Genomic DNA, 17,448 nt, shown 5'->3' with positions numbered 1-17,448 from the left:
TACGCCTCGTACGCGCGCGGCTCCGCCCCGTACGCCTCGTACGTGCGCGGCTCCGCTCCGTACGCCTCGCACGCGCGCGGCTCCGCTCCGTACACCTCGCACGCGCGCGGCTCCGCTCCCGTACACACGCGGCTCTGCTCCGTACGCCTCGTACGCACGCGGCTCCGCTCCGTACACCTCGTACACACGCGGCTCCCCTCCGTACACCTCGTACACGCGCGGCTCCGCTCCGTACACCTCGTACACACGCGGCTCCGCTCCGTACACCTCGTACACACGCGGCTCTGCTCCGTACACCTCGTACACCGCGGCTCTGCTCCGTACACCTGTACACACGCGGCTCTGCTCCGTACACCTCGTACACCGGCGGCTCTGCTCCGTACACCTCGTACACGCGCGGCTCTGCTCCGTACACCTCGTACACGCCGGGCTCTGCTCCGTACACCTCGTACACGCGCGGCTCTGCTCCGTACACCTCGTACACGCGCGGCTCTGCTCCGTACACCTCGTACACGCGCGGCTCTGCTCCGTACACCTCGTACACACGCGGCTCTGCTCCGTACACCTCGTACACGCACGGCTCTGCTCCGTATACCTCGTACACGCGCGGCTCCGCTCCGTACACCTTGTACACACACGCGGCTCGTACACCTCGTACACACGCGGCTCTGCTCCGTACACCTCGTACACACGCTGCTCTGCTCCGTACACCTCGTACACACGCGGCTCTGCTACATCCACACTGTAAACCCCTCCTGACCCCACACATAAACTTCAGCTCATTCCAGCACATGACAACCAGGCAGCACAGCAGAGTCCTGCATCCACTGAGGCCCTGATCAAGTGACCCCTGACTCCTCCCCTCCTGTGACCTCATCACAGGTCCTGGGCCACAGAGCAGCCATATATGTGGTGGCGGCTCTGCAGGTGGAGGTATGTGGAGACCCCATTACTGGGCGCAGGGGGCAAACGTATTGTCTCATAGTACAGGACCCCTTTACTGGCCCCACAGTGTAATGCCCCCATTATGCCCCTTTATGCAGGATGTATGATCCCCCACACAGTGTAATGCCCCCATTATGCCCCTTATCCAGGATGTATGATGCCCCCCCACAGTGTAATGCCCCCATTATGCCCTTTATGCAGGATGTATGATGCCCCCACACAGTGTAATGCCCCCATTATGCCCTTATGCAAGATGTATGATGCCCCACACAGTGTAATGCCCCCATTATGCCCCTTATGCAGTATGTATGATGCCCCCACACAGTGTAATGCCCCATTATGCCCCTTATGCAAGATGTATGATGCCCCCACACAGTGTAATGCCCCTTATGCAGGATGTATGTGACGCGCCCCTGGGCCTGTGTCGCGCTGCGGTGCGCACGCGGGGAGCTTACCCGGAGCCGGATCCGTGGAGGGTTGTAATCTCGTGGCGGTGACCCGGTCCGTGCCCAGGGAGTCAAACTAGACGGCAGTCTATTAGTAGTAAATAGTTGATGACTACGCCACCCGTTGAGTGCAGCCAGGAAGCTGCTGCTGCAGGGCAGACTGCTGAGGCCGGTGGTAGGATTGTGCAGCTTGATAGTATAACCCCCAACGGAGGGGTATGGCCTCAGGGCAGCCGACGTGGATGATGGGGGTAGCAGGAACCACTCAGAGACGGTACGGTGTAGTTCAGGGTCTTTACTGGTAACAACGACAGACCCTCCCGGAGTACTTGCTAGCAAACGGGGGCCTGGTCAGTCTTTGAGCAGATGGGATCTCCCCTGGCCAGGCGTAGTTGTAGGCCTCCCAAACTGACTGTACTCTTCTGGCTACCTTGCTAGAAGCTGATGTAAGTAGCCCACGTCCCTGAGTGTACCGTGTGGTGCTCACCCGTATGGCCGGTGACTCGGGGCCTTCTATGGCTTCCGCTCCACGATGGCGGTGCTGGTCCCACGCGTGTGACCGTGCCTTCGGGCTTCTGGGCCAGAGGACCTGAAATCCCCTGCCCGACGGATTCTGCTGCTGGTAGGAGTTAGTCCCACAGCCTCGGACTCCGGGTCCGTAAAGAATCTTCTTAGTCAGGGCGAGCTCTGTAGCTGCCAGCCCCTGACTCCTTGTAACTCTGCTGTTTCTATGCTGCTTCTCTTCTCCACTCTCCTTGTCTGACTCACCCTGCCTCAGCCCCGGGTTTATACAGGGGAAGTTCTTCCCCTCCCAAGACTGGGCAGGAGGTGTGGCATGCACAGGATCCCTGACCAAAGGACCTCCCACCTGCTCTCAGACATAATATCTCTATCACTGTGGCAACCAGACCCCTGGGGTGTCACATTCCCCCCTAGTGAAATTTAGTACTCCGGGACTAAACACATTTAGAAAAACATAACAAAGTATAACAATAACAATAGTATAAGAAAAACACATAAGATGGTTACGGCGTGTCCGCAACCGGATGCAGTCTTTGAAGAAAAGCAAAGGTGTCCATTTCACCAACACAGGGAGACGTAACCAGGTAGGAGTCTGTCCTACCCCGAGTCCTTAACAGTCTCTAGTCCATCCTGGGTTACGCTCCAACTATATACAAGGATTCCCGGTAAATCCACCAAGGTTTCCTAAAAATAACTAGAAACACAAAATTATACACAAGCAACAAGACACAGAAAAACATAAATAAAACAATTTATACACTTTAAATTCTCCAGCGTGCGGGTAACTGGCCTCTAGTGGCCCGAGTGGACCTACGGAGCTGACTGTCTGGCCCTGAACTACAGGGTGTAGGAGCTGTCAAGGGTAAACTGGGCAGCTGTCTACCGGCTCTTTGTCTCACTAGGGGTACGGCAGGCTCACTATAAGCAGAGGGTTGATTCTCCTGTTCTGCTTGTGTGGAGTCTTCTGCCTCCTGGACCGGCTGTTCTTCCAGCTCTACCCGTTGCTCCGTAGGTTCTTGGGATGATGGTTGGAGGAAGGTGAGTACGGGTACCACAACTGCACCATTGACTTGAGTCCAAGACTGAGGAAAGTCCCCGAGCACGGTACTAACCATATCTTCCCTTTCTTCCACGGGTCGATGGTCTTCTTGTTCCTCTTCAGGGTTCCTCAGTTGTTCGGGACACTTCTTCAGGTGGTCCCGGGATACAATGGCTGTGGTTTCCCCTCCGTCTTTACTGATGGTACAGACCTTCGGGTTCTCGTGGCTTGAGGGCAGTACGGTGTACGGGTCCTTCTCCCACTGGTCGTCCAACTTGTGGAGCCGTCTCTTCCTCTTCAAGACCTGCTCTCCGGGTACCAGGGGAACAGCGGGAGCATACTGGTTGTAAATTTTCTCTTGTCTTTCCCTAGCCTGACAGAGACTTCGCTCCACGCTCTCCTGTACTCTCCGGTACTGCTGCTGCCTCTCTGTGTCCCAGTCTGTTTCTGGTGAAGTGTCCTCGGGGGTCAGGACTCCCATTTCCAGGTCAACAGGTAACTTACCAGGTCTTGCCCTCATTAGGTAAGCCGGGGTACAGTTGGTGGAACCTACCAGGATGTGGTTGTATAGGTCCACCAAATCGGGCAACTTTTCAGGCCACAGACTGCGTTCTTCCAGGGGCAACGTTTTTAGAAGATCCATTACCACCTGGTTCATTTTTTCACAAAGTCCATTAGTCTGCGGATGGTAGGGTGTCGTCCTTATCTTCCGGCAGCCATACAGATTGCAGAATTCCTGAAAGACCTCCGCTTCAAAGGCAGGTCCCTGGTCCGTCAGCACTTGGTCCGGGTACCCGTGTGGACGGCAGAAGTGCTGCTGGAAGGCTCTAGCTGCTGTTTGAGCCGTTAAGTCCTTGACGGGGACGACAACCAAGAACCGGGAGTAATGATCCACGATGGTTAACGCGTAGACGTAGCCACTTCTGCTTGGGGTCAGTTTTACATGATCCAAGGCTACCAGTTCCAACGGTTGCCGGGTGACGATGGACTGCAGGGGAGTCTTCTGGCTGGCTCGGTCCTTCCTTCTCAGGTTGCACGGGCCACAATCTCTGCACCACTTCTCGATGGTCCCCCTCATGCCTACCCAGTGGAACCGCTCGCGCAGCAGGAACTCCAGCTTTTTCCACCCAAAGTGTCCAGCTCCGTCGTGGTATGCCTCCATCACCATGGCTGCGTCTCTTCGTGGCACCACTACTTGCCAGAGTAATTCATGCGTCCGGGAGTTAACCATTCTGCGGCACAACTTCCCTTTGTAAAGGAACAGTCGACTCTTCTCTGCCCATAGTTGTTTGGCTTCCTCCGGAGCGTCTGGCTCAAGGCGAGCCTCCGGCCGAGTCAGCATCTCCTTCACCAGTCGGACGGCAGGGTCGCTGTCTTGCGTTTCCGCCCAGTTGTAGTGGGGTAAGGGGTTCAACGTAGCAGCCTGCTTACTCCTTACCCGGTGGGAATACTGAATAGTCCCATGACGGTGGAACGCAGGGAGTTCAACTTCTTCCAGTCCCTCCGGATCTTCTCCTCCGTCCGGCAGGTTGGGCATCCTGGACAGGGCGTCCGCGTTGGTATTGGAGCGTCCTGCCCGGTATTTAATTGTGAACTCGTAGTTGGACAGACGGGCCATCCACCTCTGCTCCAGGGCACCGAGTCTTGCCGTGTCCAGGTGTGTCAGCGGGTTGTTATCCGTGTACACGGTGAACCGGGAAGAAGCGAGGTAATGCTTAAAGCGCTCAGTGATTGCCCATACTACGGCCAGGAACTCTAACTTAAATGAGCTGTAATTCTCGGGGTTCCTTTCGGTGGGTCGCAGTTTTCGGCTGGCGTAGGCGATTACTCGTTCCTTCCCCTGCTGGATCTGGGACAGTACGGCTCCTAGCCCGATGTTACTGGCGTCGGTGTAGAGGATAAAGGGCTGGCTATAATCCGGGTACGCCAGGATTTCGTCCCCCGTGAGGGCCATCTTCAGCTGGCGGAAGGACTCTTCTTCCAGCTCTTCCCATTTGAAGGGCGGCTTCTGGTTCTTGGCCTTCCGGGACTGGCCTATCAGGAGGTCCTGCATAGGTGCTGCCTTTTTGGTGAAACCGGGAATAAACCTTCGGTAGTAGCCTACCAACCCGAGGAACTGCCGCACTTCTTTTACGCTGGAGGGGCTTGGCCATCCCTTAATTGCGGTGATCTTATCGGGGTCGGGAGCCACTCCGTCAGCGCTCACCACGTGTCCCAGGTACTGCACCTTTGGTTTCAGGAGGTGACACTTGGAGGGTTTCACCTTTAGGCCGTAACTCGCCAGAGCCTCGAACACTTCCGCCAGGTGTTTCAGGTGGTCCTCATACGTCTTGGAAGATACGATGACATCGTCCAGGTACAACAGGACCGTCTCGAAGTTTCTGTGGCCCAGACAACACTCCATTAGGCGTTGGAAGGTTCCTGGTGCGTTGCAGAGTCCGAACGGCATGCAGGTGAACTCGCTAAGTCCCATCGGGGTGGTGAATGCGGTCTTCTCCCGGTCCGCCTCTGCTACAGGAACCTGCCAGTACCCGCTAGTGAGATCCAAGGTAGAGAAGAAGTTAGCAGATTTTAAAGCAGCCAACGACTCCTCTATCCTTGGTAAGGGGTACGCATCCTTGTGTGTGATACGGTTGATTTTCCGGTAATCTACACACATCCTCATGGTGTTGTCTTTCTTTTTGACTAAAACTAATGGGGCTGCCCAGGGGCTACAACTATCCCGGATTACCCCAGCCTCCTTCATATCTCTAAGCATCCCCTTGGCGTGTTGGTAATGTGCAGGGGGTACGGGTCGATACCTCTCTTTTATGGGAGGATGATCTCCCGTGGGGATGCGATGTTCTACCCCCTTGACTCGCCCGAAGTCTAACGGGTGTTTACTAAACACTCTCTCATACTCTTGAACCACCCGATAGACTCCTTGTTTCTGATGTGAGGGAGTGGAGTCAGTACCCAAATGTAGTTGCTGACACCAGTCCTCCATGTCTTTCTTAGAGCCGTTACCTTCCTCCGGGTGAGATGGAGGCAAGGGTTCCACAGATTGTATAGAACTTTGATTAGTGGTATATAATTTGGCTAGCGTGGCATACCGGGGCAGGTACACTTCCCTCTCCCCGATATTTATTATGCGAATGGGCACCCTCCCATGGCGTACATTGACCACCCCCCGTGCTGTCAAAATGGTGGGCCTACTGTCTGAGTAAACTGGTTCTACCATTGCCTGGTAATCTCTACCTCTCAGACCAATAGCTGCCCGGCACCAAATCATCATTTCACTTTTTGGGGGCATGGCAATAGGAAAAGGGTCACACATTCTTACGCTACCAATCTCACCGCCGGAGAGTTCCACTTGTTGCCGTTGCATCAGTGCCCGGATCTCTTTCTGGAGCACCCGCTGCTCGCCGGAGCTGGCATTCTTGGCAACCTGCTGTAAAAGGAAAATCACCTCTGCAAGACAATTTTCAATTACATTAGTTCCTAGAGTTATTTTTGGGTGACTCTCATGTTTATCGATATCTACAATGATCAGTCCCTGTGCGGCCAGTTCGACTCTACCAATTTTGATGGTCACCTCTTTAAATCCGATCTGTGACACGGGCTGACCATTGCTGGCGATGATACTCAAGTCGTCGTCGGGGTAGCGGGTAATATCCGAGTCATTCCAGTACTGCTTGAAGAGCACGTACGGGATGGTGGTGACCTGTGACCCGGTGTCCAGTAGGGCACTCATGGGAATGCCATCCAGTACCACAGGCAAGACTGGACGTCCTCCCACATATCTGTCGCGCCAGTTCGATGGGCCTGGTGATCTTTTTCCTGGGGGTTGGCCCTCTACCCCAGGTTGTGCCCGTTTAAAGAACAGTACCTTGCCATATGTCCGGGTTGATTGCAGCGGCGGCAGATGGGTCGTCCGTCCTCACTGTATCGGTCACTGGGTCTTCCTCTGGCCGGTGGGGTCCTCCTTGGTCGACGCCACGGGATGTCCTCCGGTCCGGATGCCAGCTGGATCTTCCCTGGGGTGGAAACCTGTAAAGACTGCACAGTTCGGGTTAGCGCAGCAACGCTCTTAGCTAGCTCTTGGACCTGATGGTGTAGGTCTGGAGCCGGGTCATTGTCCAAAGCCTGCGCATCAGCTCCCACAGGCCCTGCTGACAAGGGCGCCGCCTCCTGGTAGTAAGTGGTAGTGGGGCGTCTGTGGGTCACAACGCCACCTGGTGCCGGTTCTCGGAGCACCCGGATGGCTCTGTCCTTGAACTGTGCAAAGTCCAGATGGGGATCCTGTAAGGCCATTGCCCGCAACTGGGTTCGGTGGGCATTGCAATATAAACCCTCTATAAATTGTTCAGTCAACAGCCTGTCCTCGTTTCCCACCCCATCAGGGTCGGTCTGCTTTATGGCCCTCAGGGCCTCTTGTAGGTTTAGTGCATAGTCCCTTATACTCTCATGCGCTCGCTGCTTGCACCCGTAGAATCTAAGCTTAATCTCGGCTGAGGTGGGGGTATCAAAGGTGTCCTTCAGCCGGGTTAGTATCCCTGCGACAGTCTTCCTCCCAGGTGGCCAGGATTTTACTTCCCTTTTGGCTGCCCCGGTTAGTTGGGCCACCAGGATGCTCACTTTTTGCTCTTCTGTGAGGGGGTACACCTGGAAGAGGCTATCCAGCTTTTCTCTAAAGTCATGCAGGGTATGTGACTCCCCTGAGTACTGGGGTAGCCAAGCTGCTCCCGGGATATAGGGCATGGTGAAGGGCATAACTGCAGCAGCGGTAGCGCTGGCGGGGGTTGAGGCAGTGAAGCTCTCCTCCGTATCCGACATCTTCCTCCCCCCTAGTGGACCGTGGCCTACCTTGCGATGATCCTCTTCCGTAGGCCGCGGCTCCGCAGTGGATCGTCAGGGTTGAGGACCTTCCGTCGCGCTCCTGTGACGTCGGCGTCTGCTGGGCTCCTTCCAGGACCTTACGCAACGTCCGGACGTGAGGCGGGGCTTCAGTTCTCGCGCGCTTTCGGAGTCCACGCCCCTCTTCTTCCCGCGCGGCGTCCTCAAGATGGTGTCCAATGGCGGGAAAACTCCACGGATGGCGGGAAGAAGGTCGAAGATGGCGCCGGATGGCGGGAAAACTTCGCGGATGGCGGGAAGAAGGTAGAAGATGGCGCCGGATGGCGGGAAACCTTCACCACTGGTAAGTTTGAACAGTCTTTGCTTTTCAGGCACGCAGTACCCGGTGGTTGCGGGCACGAAATCCTGCCGACTACGCCAAAGTTGACGCGCCCCTGGGCCTGTGTCGCGCTGCGGTGCGCACGCGGGAGCTTACCCGGAGCCGGATCCGTGGAGGGTTGTAATCTCGTGGCGGTGACCCGGTCCGTGCCCAGGGAGTCAAACTAGACGGCAGTCTATTAGTAGTAAATAGTTGATGACTACGCCACCCGTTGAGTGCAGCCAGGAAGCTGCTGCTGCAGGGCAGACCGCTGAGGCCGGTGGTAGGATTGTGCAGCGTGATAGTATAACCCCCAACGGGAGGGGTATGGCCTCAGGGCAGCCGACGTGGATGATGGGGGTAGCAGGAACCACTCAGAGACAGTACGGTGTAGTTCAGGGTCTTTACTGGTAACAACGACAGACCCTCCCGGAGTACTTGCTAGCAAACGGGGCCTGGTCAGTCTTTGAGCAGATGGGATCTCCCCTGGCCAGGCGTAGTTGTAGGCCTCCCAAACTGACTGTACTCTTCTGGCTACCTTGCTAGAAGCTGATGTAAGTAGCCCACGTCCCTGAGTGTACCGTGTGGTGCTCACCCGTATGGCCGGTGACTCGGGGCCTTCTAATGGCTTCCGCTCCACGATGGCGGTGCTGGTCCCACGCGTGTGACCGTGCCTTCGGGCTTCTGGGCCAGAGGACCTGAAATCCCCTGCCCGACGGATTCTGCTGCTGGGTAGGAGTTAGTCCCCACAGCCTCGGACTCCGGGTCCGGTAAAGAATCTTCTTAGTCAGGGCGAGCTCTGTAGCTGCCAGCCCCTGACTCCTTGTAACTCTGCTGTTTCCTATGCTGCTTCTCTTCTCCACTCTCCTTGTCTGACTCACCCTGCCTCAGCCCCGGGTTTATACAGGGGAAGTTCTTCCCCTCCCAAGACTGGGCAGGAGGTGTGGCATGCACAGGATCCCTGACCAAAGGACCTCCCACCTGCTCTCAGACATAATATCTCTATCACTGTGGCAACCAGACCCCTGGGGTGTCACATATGATGCCCCCACACAGTGTAATGCCCCCATTATACCCCTTATGCAGTATGTATGATGCCCCCACACAGTGTAATGCCCCCATTATGCCCCTTATGCAGGATGTATGATGCCCCCACACAGTATAATGCCCCCATTATGCCCCTTATGCAGGATGTATGATGCCCCCACACAGTGTAATGCCCCCATTATGCCCCTTATGCAGGATGTATGATGCCCCCCACACAGTGTAATGCCCCCATTATACCCCTTATGCAGTATGTATGATGCCCCCACACAGTGTAATGCCCCCATTATGCCCCTTATGCAGGATGTATGATGCCCCACACAGTGTAATGCCCCCATTATGCCCCTTATGCAGCATGTATGATGCCCCCCCTCAGTGTAATGCCCACATTATGCCCCTTATGCAGGATGTATGATGACCCCCACAATATAATGTTCCCCCAGTAGCGCCTGAGGTCCTGTAGTTGGAATAATCCCTCTGGAGTTGGTTTTCCCTTTGACTGCTCCCCTACTTGTAGACCCTCGAGCATGTATACATGCATGTAGGGGAGCAGGCCTTACTAGATATTGAGGCTTTGTACAGTAATATACCGCATGAGGATGGTATCAGAGGAGTAAGACATTTTTTTAAATTGAGGCCAATAGAGTGTAGCAGACATAATGACTTCATGGAGGATCTTCTACAATTCACTCTTGTCTTTTTCATAACTTCTTTCTTTTTGACAGGAAGTACTTCCACCAGCTCAGGGGTACTACGATGGGGAGCCCCTGGGCTCTCTCGTATGCTAACCTATTCCTGGGCTGGTGGGAGGAAACCACAATATTCAGGGATGATCATAAGTGGTGGCATCCATATATTGAGGTGTGGTATAGATATATTGACTACATTTTAATCATCTGGTCAGGAACGAATGAACAATCTTTTGAATTTGTCAGGGAACTCATCAATAGAGTGGGCCTGAGATTTACATCTGAGTTTAATTATCACCAGTTGCCTTTCCTGGATGTACCAATCAAGAAAGATCAGGCTGGGATCCTAGGGACACTCATCTACCATAAACCTTCAAGCACTAATAAACTATTGAAGTGGGATAGCCACCACCTCATCCCCATAAAAAGAGGAATACCCAAGAGCTAATTTTTATGGTTGAAAAGGTACTGCTATAATGTCACATATTTTAATATACAGGCAATAGACCTGAACACCAGATTCAGGCAAAAAGGGTACTCCTGGTACATTTTGGATTCCGCATCATTGTTTGCAGAAAAATGGGAGAGACAGACACTCCTCCATACCTAACCAAGAGACCAAGAAAAAAGATGGGATAACACAAGTAAGAAAAACTTACGACAATCAGAGTGACCGTATCTTTAATATCCTCAGAAAACACTGGGATATACTTGTGGCTGACGCGGACCTGAGGGTGCTGTGTGATCTACTCCCACAATAACTTTCAGAAAGGTTCGGTCAATTAGGGACCATTTCGTGCATAGTTTCTACAAAAAACCTGCACCCAAGGGGACTTGGCTAGATAGAAGAATCTGTGGTTTCTTTAGATCTGGAGAAAGTTGTACATGTAATTGGATGAGACCATGTAAATCTTTCTCAAGTTCCTCCATGAGTGAAAACTTTTTTCCGAGGGATTATTCCAACTGTAAAACCTCAGAACTTGTATATATGGCCACATGCATCTGCCCCCTAGTTTTTGTAGGCAAGACCAAGAGGGAGTTTGTGAGGAGGGAGGGGGAGCATTTGGGTGATATATGTCATGGTCGGGACACCCCATTAGTGAGACACTCGAGGTGAAACCAGAGACATCTTTTGTATCATTGAGGTGGTTAAACCCAATGTGAGAGGAGGTGATCGCAATAGATGTTTCCTCAAAAAGGAGAGTGAGTGGATTTCCAGATTGGATCCACAAGCCCCTAAGGGACTGAATGAGCAAATTTCCTATGCCTGTTTTGTGTGAATACAGCCCCATTCTGGATTACATTTTTGGATTTTATACTCTACCCATTGCTACTCAGTTCCCTGTGAATGAGGTTCACATATTGTTGTACTTCATCAAGAGATCTGAGCTTCTATATCAGAATTATTTCTTATCAGTTATATCCCACATCTACTATTTAGTAACTAACAAGTGTGGTGATCCTTGTGTATCTCTATGCAATAAGGGTCAAATTTGACCATTTAGGAATATACTGTGGGCCATCATCCCATATTTTATGTAGTGATAAAGTAGATCTACACGCCTATTGTATGATGGGAGGATGTGCAATACTTGTTTTTAGTCTCCCATGACGCTGATCTCAGAGATAGGATTTTTCTATGTTGGTGGTATGCAATCCAATATCATCACAGATAGGAGACTGTGATGCACTCCGGCATGGAACGCACATGTCCGGGCACGTTTGAGCTTTCTGCCCGCCCGTTGTTTTGTGCTGAATTGTGGGGAATACTTGAGAATTTATTTTTGCTCCATCTGTCTTTAGTTGATCCCACTGATACATCAGATTAGTCCTCGGAGAATTATAATTAGAGGAACCCATGGACACATTAGGATTTGTGAAGCTGACCTCCGCTCTCCTCTATTTGCTTAGAATTTATTGTGTGACCTGTATTTCAGAACAGTAGCTCTTGGTTTGTTTCATTTCCATGTGTAAATTGAATTTGACTCGTAGTCTTTGATATCTCTTTCAAACTTAGTTTTTTTGATGTCTGAGATCCATCCTCCAGACTTTGTAAATTCGTTTGCATATTTTGTTTGAGTTTTGTATCCAAAAAGACTTCTACACTGGGCGGAAAACTTTCACCTAGTTTTTTTTCAATAAAAAAATATCAAACGCAATGTGACTTGATTATCCTTTTACAAATTTATCTTTATTAAGTTTTGAAAAGGAAATACAAATGCAAACACCGGGTACTAGTTGTGTAACAAGTAGTAGGTCAAACACGACTACATAACCATAACAATAACCAGTATTTCCAAAACACGTGAAAATGAAATAAGTAAACACAATCCAAAGTAGAGTCGCTGGTAGAACATTGGTTCAATGTGTTTTAGGATAGACCAGCGTGGTGACTCAGACTTAAACATTAAGTCATTACATATTCATGTGGATTAACAAATAAGGGTTCTAAAAGAAAGAAAGAGTAGTTAAAACTAAAAACACAAATACACACAAAGACAAAGGGAAGTGGGGGAATGGATGTATGGGTAAGAGGGTTAGGGTAACGTCAAATAGGCTCCTGAAGTATAGACTTAGCTTTCCCCTATTAGGTCAAGGTAATCAGTGGAAGATTTAAACTCTAGTAGAACCATGTTTTATAAAATTTATTATGGGAGTTATTGATCATGGAGGGGAGTTCGTCCGTTAGCATAATCTCATTTATTTTGGAGAACCATAGTGTTACTTTTCCATAGCAAGGGAATACATGCTCTAGCAGACGTGATCAAGTGTCTCAGTATCGAGTTTTTATATGTTTTTAAAGGGATGTTGCTGTGATGGAGAAGGACGAAAGCTGGGTCAAGGTCTGAAATAAGATCAGTGAATTTACTAATCACTAGTAGAACTTTTCCCCAGAAAGGAGAAAGGTGTTATGATCTGCTACAAGCACTAAGGAAAGACAGGAGATCTGTCCCTACAATAGAACTACGCTAGATCCCTACAATGTAACGGGGAACCTGATCCTGCGATCAGACCCGCTAAAGTCCTCAGCTAGTCTGAACGAAGACCTATAGATGTGAGGGAGGGATCCCTACAAGAACTAGGGACTGGGAGAAAGATGGACACCTCCTAGCAGAAATTGTAGCAGTAAAAAGACAAACAAACAACATAGAACATAGAGGTCAAAAGACCTAGCTAAACTGACTGAGAAAGGTAACAAAGCACCTGACTAGCTTAAGAGTAGAAATCACAATGAAGTCCAGCAAGGCCAGAAGGGCGGAGCAGGATTAAATAGGCAAAAACGGTCATGTGACCAGCATAATAGAAAAAACCTAACAGGAGAGTTCTAACAAAAGGAGTTTACAGGTCCAGAAAATATGTAGTAGGTCACCCTCCTCCTCCTCCTCACATCTCCAACACATGGGACTAGCATCTGGGAATATAGAGTGTAGGCGAGTTGGGACCCTATACCACCGAGAAAGCAGTTTATAGCTGGCCTCCTGAAATCGCGAGCTGATTGATGATGTGTGTCAAGGTGAAGATTCACTTCCACTGATCTCTCGTTAAGGTGCAACCCAGATCTCTCTCCCATTGAGATTGGAAGTGTGTTTTAGGCTAGTCCAGGGATTCAATCAGTAGGGAATACAAGAGTGACAAAGTATGTCTTAATGGGCCGGTATTTGGTGACTTGGTTATCCTATAAGGGCTTTTTTTTACATGTAGACATACACCCTGTAAAGCGTGCAACTATGTTAATAAAACCTACACATTTGAAGAAAACCTAACGGGACAACAATTTGCAATACACAATTTCATCAGTTGTAACACTATAGGGGTCATCTATTTAATAGAGTGTATAGAGAGTAAACTACAATACGTGGGATGGACGTCAGGTCCACTAAAAACATGTATTAGAAGACATTTATCTGACGCAATCAATCCCACAACATTAAACCTGTCTGTGGTTTCAAGACGCTTTTCACAAAAACATACAAGGGATATCAGACCCTTCAGATATTAGGAATAGAAAAGGCTTATAAACCATTAAGAGGTGGAGATATGAAAAGAAAAATCTTAAATAGAAAGTCATATTGGATATTAAAATTACACAGTAGAGCCCCACAGGGAATGAACATCAGACAGGATTAATATTACAGTACAATTAATTGTATTTGTCTTTGATTTCCAGTGATTTTATTGAATGTCTCATGCATGAGTTGTATTTGTGTATTCTCTTTTACTTCCATACAATACAGGGTTAAATTGTCTGAGAAGTACTCAGTAATTAATGGACACCCAGGAAAGGGAAGGATATAAAAGTATCACAGAGACTCGCATGTTGTAAATCAGGAATAAGCATTGGTTTGGTATGTGGGCACTTGGTGGTATGCCATCACAACAGTTTTTATGAACTCACAATAAATGTGAGGTTTTAACAATATAGACAATGCTGGAGAATCCATCTCTCCTCCTTTCTCTACTTGAACCTTGAAATGTCCCTGACCAGGGCGGCTCCATGCGGTGATCTTCAGACAAGATACATTGAATAAACAGTGAGCTGACCTCCCTCTCCATTTTACCATTATATCCATGTTTTCCCTATAGTGATGGATATTTATTTTTGCTAAAACTGTGATATTTTCACTTTAAAACTTTTTTTAAACCTTTTTTTATAAACTTTTTTAAACCACTCTCATTAGTGCGATCATACAACACAGAAGCCTCTGATCGCTCCGGTGATGCACTGTACTACTGTAGTGCGGTGTATTATCACTGCCTGTCAGTGCAATAGTAACGGCCCCATACACATGAGATAAGTGTTGACTGATCGGTCATTTGGTAGACGGCTATCTCTCCAGACTCCTCCATACACACAAATATTCCAGCTTTCCTGTGGTTTGTATGACTGACTGGTACTGTCGGGAGGCCCCCAAATACATTATATAGTCAACCAAAACCCCCAAAATCAGTGCTTCCATGCAACTTTAGTCTAATGTTTATGGGGCGTTAAAAGGTAACTTATTGGACGCTGCCTCTGGCCCGGCCTAATAGACTTTCGTACATTGCAGGCCCAGACACCATTATTAGGCATTTCAGTATTGTAGGAACTAGGCAGCCCCATACAATCGAGTACTTGGGGAGGAAGGGCATTCAGCCGAACTCTGTCACACCTTCTTAGATGCCATGTTTGCTTTTTGCAGGACAACGCGCACAGCACCAGGAACTAGCGGTGGACACCGCGATCCTCTAAGCCACTACGTGCAGCACCACCTTATAACCAGGAACTCTGGGTCACAGGTATGCTACGTCCAGCTCTAATCGGTCTATCTCTGCCTCCACAGTCCCTGTCAGCTGATAACTCTGAGTCTGCCACTCTCTGCTCTTTTCTGCAGACCCAAGCAACCAGTGTCACCATATCTCCACACTTTTGAATCCCTACCTTTGAACACCATCCAGCAATCTAGTAGGTGTCGCCTCTCTTCAATTTGTATATATACTTGCTCTATACTATGATGTATCTGCATTAATGGGGTTTGATGAAATATTATACACTGTTTGACAGCATGTTTATTGTTCAGGTTAAACAAGAGATATTATCATGTTATTGCGCTATGATCCATTTGTATATGCTTTTTTATTTTATTACTTATTATTATTCTTTTATTTATTGTTTTGTTCTTTGTGCAATTTCCAATAGTTCTTGATTAAGGTCAGATCGACCGAAATGTTTACTTTTGTTTTTGGAGTGCATTAAAAAAAAATTTTCTATAAGAACCATTGAGTGCCGAGGTTATTCTCAATGTCAATTCCAGTGTCAGAAAATTAGACGAGAATTAGCTTTATAGAAGATGAGTCTATGAGAAACGTATTCAGCTGCAGACTCCGGGGAAGAAACTGCTTGTTGTCTATGGCCTAAAATATATAGGTTTTATTAATAGATGTAAAGAAAAAACTAAATACTGTAAAATAATAAATCTCCTTATATGTTTCCCCTCATTATCTCCAATAGCTGTATTATTACACAGGATTTTTATGATGTTACATCGGCTCATCTTCTTCTCATTCAGGTCCCTACAATATTAGATCCTCTCAGTGAAGATCTTCTACATAAGAAAATTTTCCTGATTTATCCATCAAAGATGGATATGGACAGAGACAAGATGGTGGAGAGGATATTACACCTCACCCTGGAGATCCTTTTCCGGCTTACTGGAGAGGTGAGAGATTCTGATGACGTCACATTACATCATTCTTATCTATGGGAATAACAGATGGACAGAACTGGAGAGGTGAGGACCCTGGAAATGTCTGTAGTGAGATTTATTAATGTGTCTCTCCATAACCAGAGATTAATCACGGGGCCTCCACCTCACCCCCTGATACATGAGGACATCAATGACCAGAAGATCCTAGAACTCACCTACAAGATGATTGAGCTGCTGACTGGAGAGGTGACACTGCTGGGAATGCTGGGACATTATACAGTAACGCTATGAAGGCATCGGGGGGATGACGGTATCATTGTATTTTTCAGGTTCCTATAAGGTGTCAGGATTTCGTCGTCTATTTCTCCATGGAGGAGTGGGAGTATTTAGAAGGACACAAAGATCTGTACAAGGACGTCATGATGGAGGTTCCCCAGCCCCTCACATTACCAGGTAATAGAGAGGACTAAATACACACGGCCTATAATTATCTGTATGGAAAGAATGAATTCAGTCCCTGTATGTGTTTCCTCCAGATCTATCCAGTAAGAGGACAACACCAGACAGATGTCCCCGTCCTCTTCTTCCACAGAACTGTAAACAAGAAGATCCCAATGTTCCTCAGGATCATCAGGTAGATGGAGAGAAGGTGTCATGAGATCTCCCCTATGATGTGTAGACGGCTGTGAAGGTCTTGTGCTCAGTTCTGTTTTATCCACCAGTATTATATGTTTTATATTTGTGTAATGAGAACGGTGGAGATGGCAGGATTAGAGCTGATCATAGATGGGACTTCTCCATCTGTCTGTGACTTTTACAATATTTGTTTCAGGGTGCAGATCTGACCCATATTAGTACTACAGAGACATATGTGAGGGGTGATGAGCGGTGTAAAGAGGAGATTCCTACATATGACTACCCAGGTGAGTAGTAACCACTAAATACAGAGAAGTCACAGATTCTTCTCAGTCACCGACTGTGGCTGCTTTATCGGTGATGTAGTCCGGCCGTATCACAATCGTGTGATCACCATTTTGCCACTAGACCAAAACATTCTCTTCCGTCCGAAAATGTTCAAATTACTTTGGGAAATTGTGAAAGCCCTTTTCTATAGAACTTACAACCTGGAGGATCCACCTACACCCTGTGATTTAGGAGACGTTACCTGCCCAGATCTGTAAACCACAAAGCCAGAAAATTACTTGAAGAAAAATATTATGATGGGCCTGTAAGAGAAAGTGGAGGGTAATGATGGTGTTGGCTTCCTAGATCCCTGATATCTTATTGGATGAATCTACCTTCTCTCCCTTCTGTGCGGCTGAATGTGCTCATATGGTCCCTACAAGACCAGGTCCAGTCTTTCTGGCCAAGCTTCACTTTTATG

General features: G+C 49.0%; 1 protein-coding gene across 1 annotated transcript; it reads left to right on the top strand.

Annotated features, from left to right (window-relative positions):
• Positions 1 to 891: 891 nt before the first annotated feature.
• On the top strand, positions 892 to 16,722 carry LOC141198577 (gastrula zinc finger protein XlCGF66.1-like). Its single transcript, XM_073663003.1, has 7 exons — positions 892 to 933; positions 15,060 to 15,156; positions 15,252 to 15,322; positions 15,927 to 16,076; positions 16,206 to 16,310; positions 16,394 to 16,517; positions 16,601 to 16,722. Exons 4-7 carry the CDS (start codon positions 15,999 to 16,001, stop codon positions 16,720 to 16,722), a joined length of 429 nt encoding a protein of 142 aa, XP_073519104.1. The 5' UTR covers positions 892 to 933; positions 15,060 to 15,156; positions 15,252 to 15,322; positions 15,927 to 15,998.
• The last annotated feature ends 726 nt before the right edge of the window (positions 16,723 to 17,448 follow it).

Source organism: Phyllobates terribilis, unplaced genomic scaffold (genome assembly GCF_046119375.1).
Source record: "Phyllobates terribilis strain yellow unplaced genomic scaffold, ASM4611937v1 Scaffold_98__1_contigs__length_5973952, whole genome shotgun sequence".
Taxonomy (NCBI): domain Eukaryota; kingdom Metazoa; phylum Chordata; class Amphibia; order Anura; family Dendrobatidae; genus Phyllobates; species Phyllobates terribilis.
This window is presented reverse-complemented; position numbering and strand designations above follow the sequence as displayed.

What these genes read in the sequence shown, in the direction of transcription:
- LOC141198577 (XM_073663003.1), top strand. Translation starts at nt 15,999, where the DNA reads ATGGATATGGACAGAGACAAGATGGTGGAGAGGATATTACACCTCACC. An exon ending in TTTTCCGGCTTACTGGAGAG is followed by an intron (nt 16,077 to 16,205) that starts GTGAGAGATTCT and finishes CTCCATAACCAG; the next exon opens with AGATTAATCACGGGGCCTCC. An exon ending in CCAGCCCCTCACATTACCAG is followed by an intron (nt 16,518 to 16,600) that starts GTAATAGAGAGG and finishes TGTTTCCTCCAG; the next exon opens with ATCTATCCAGTAAGAGGACA.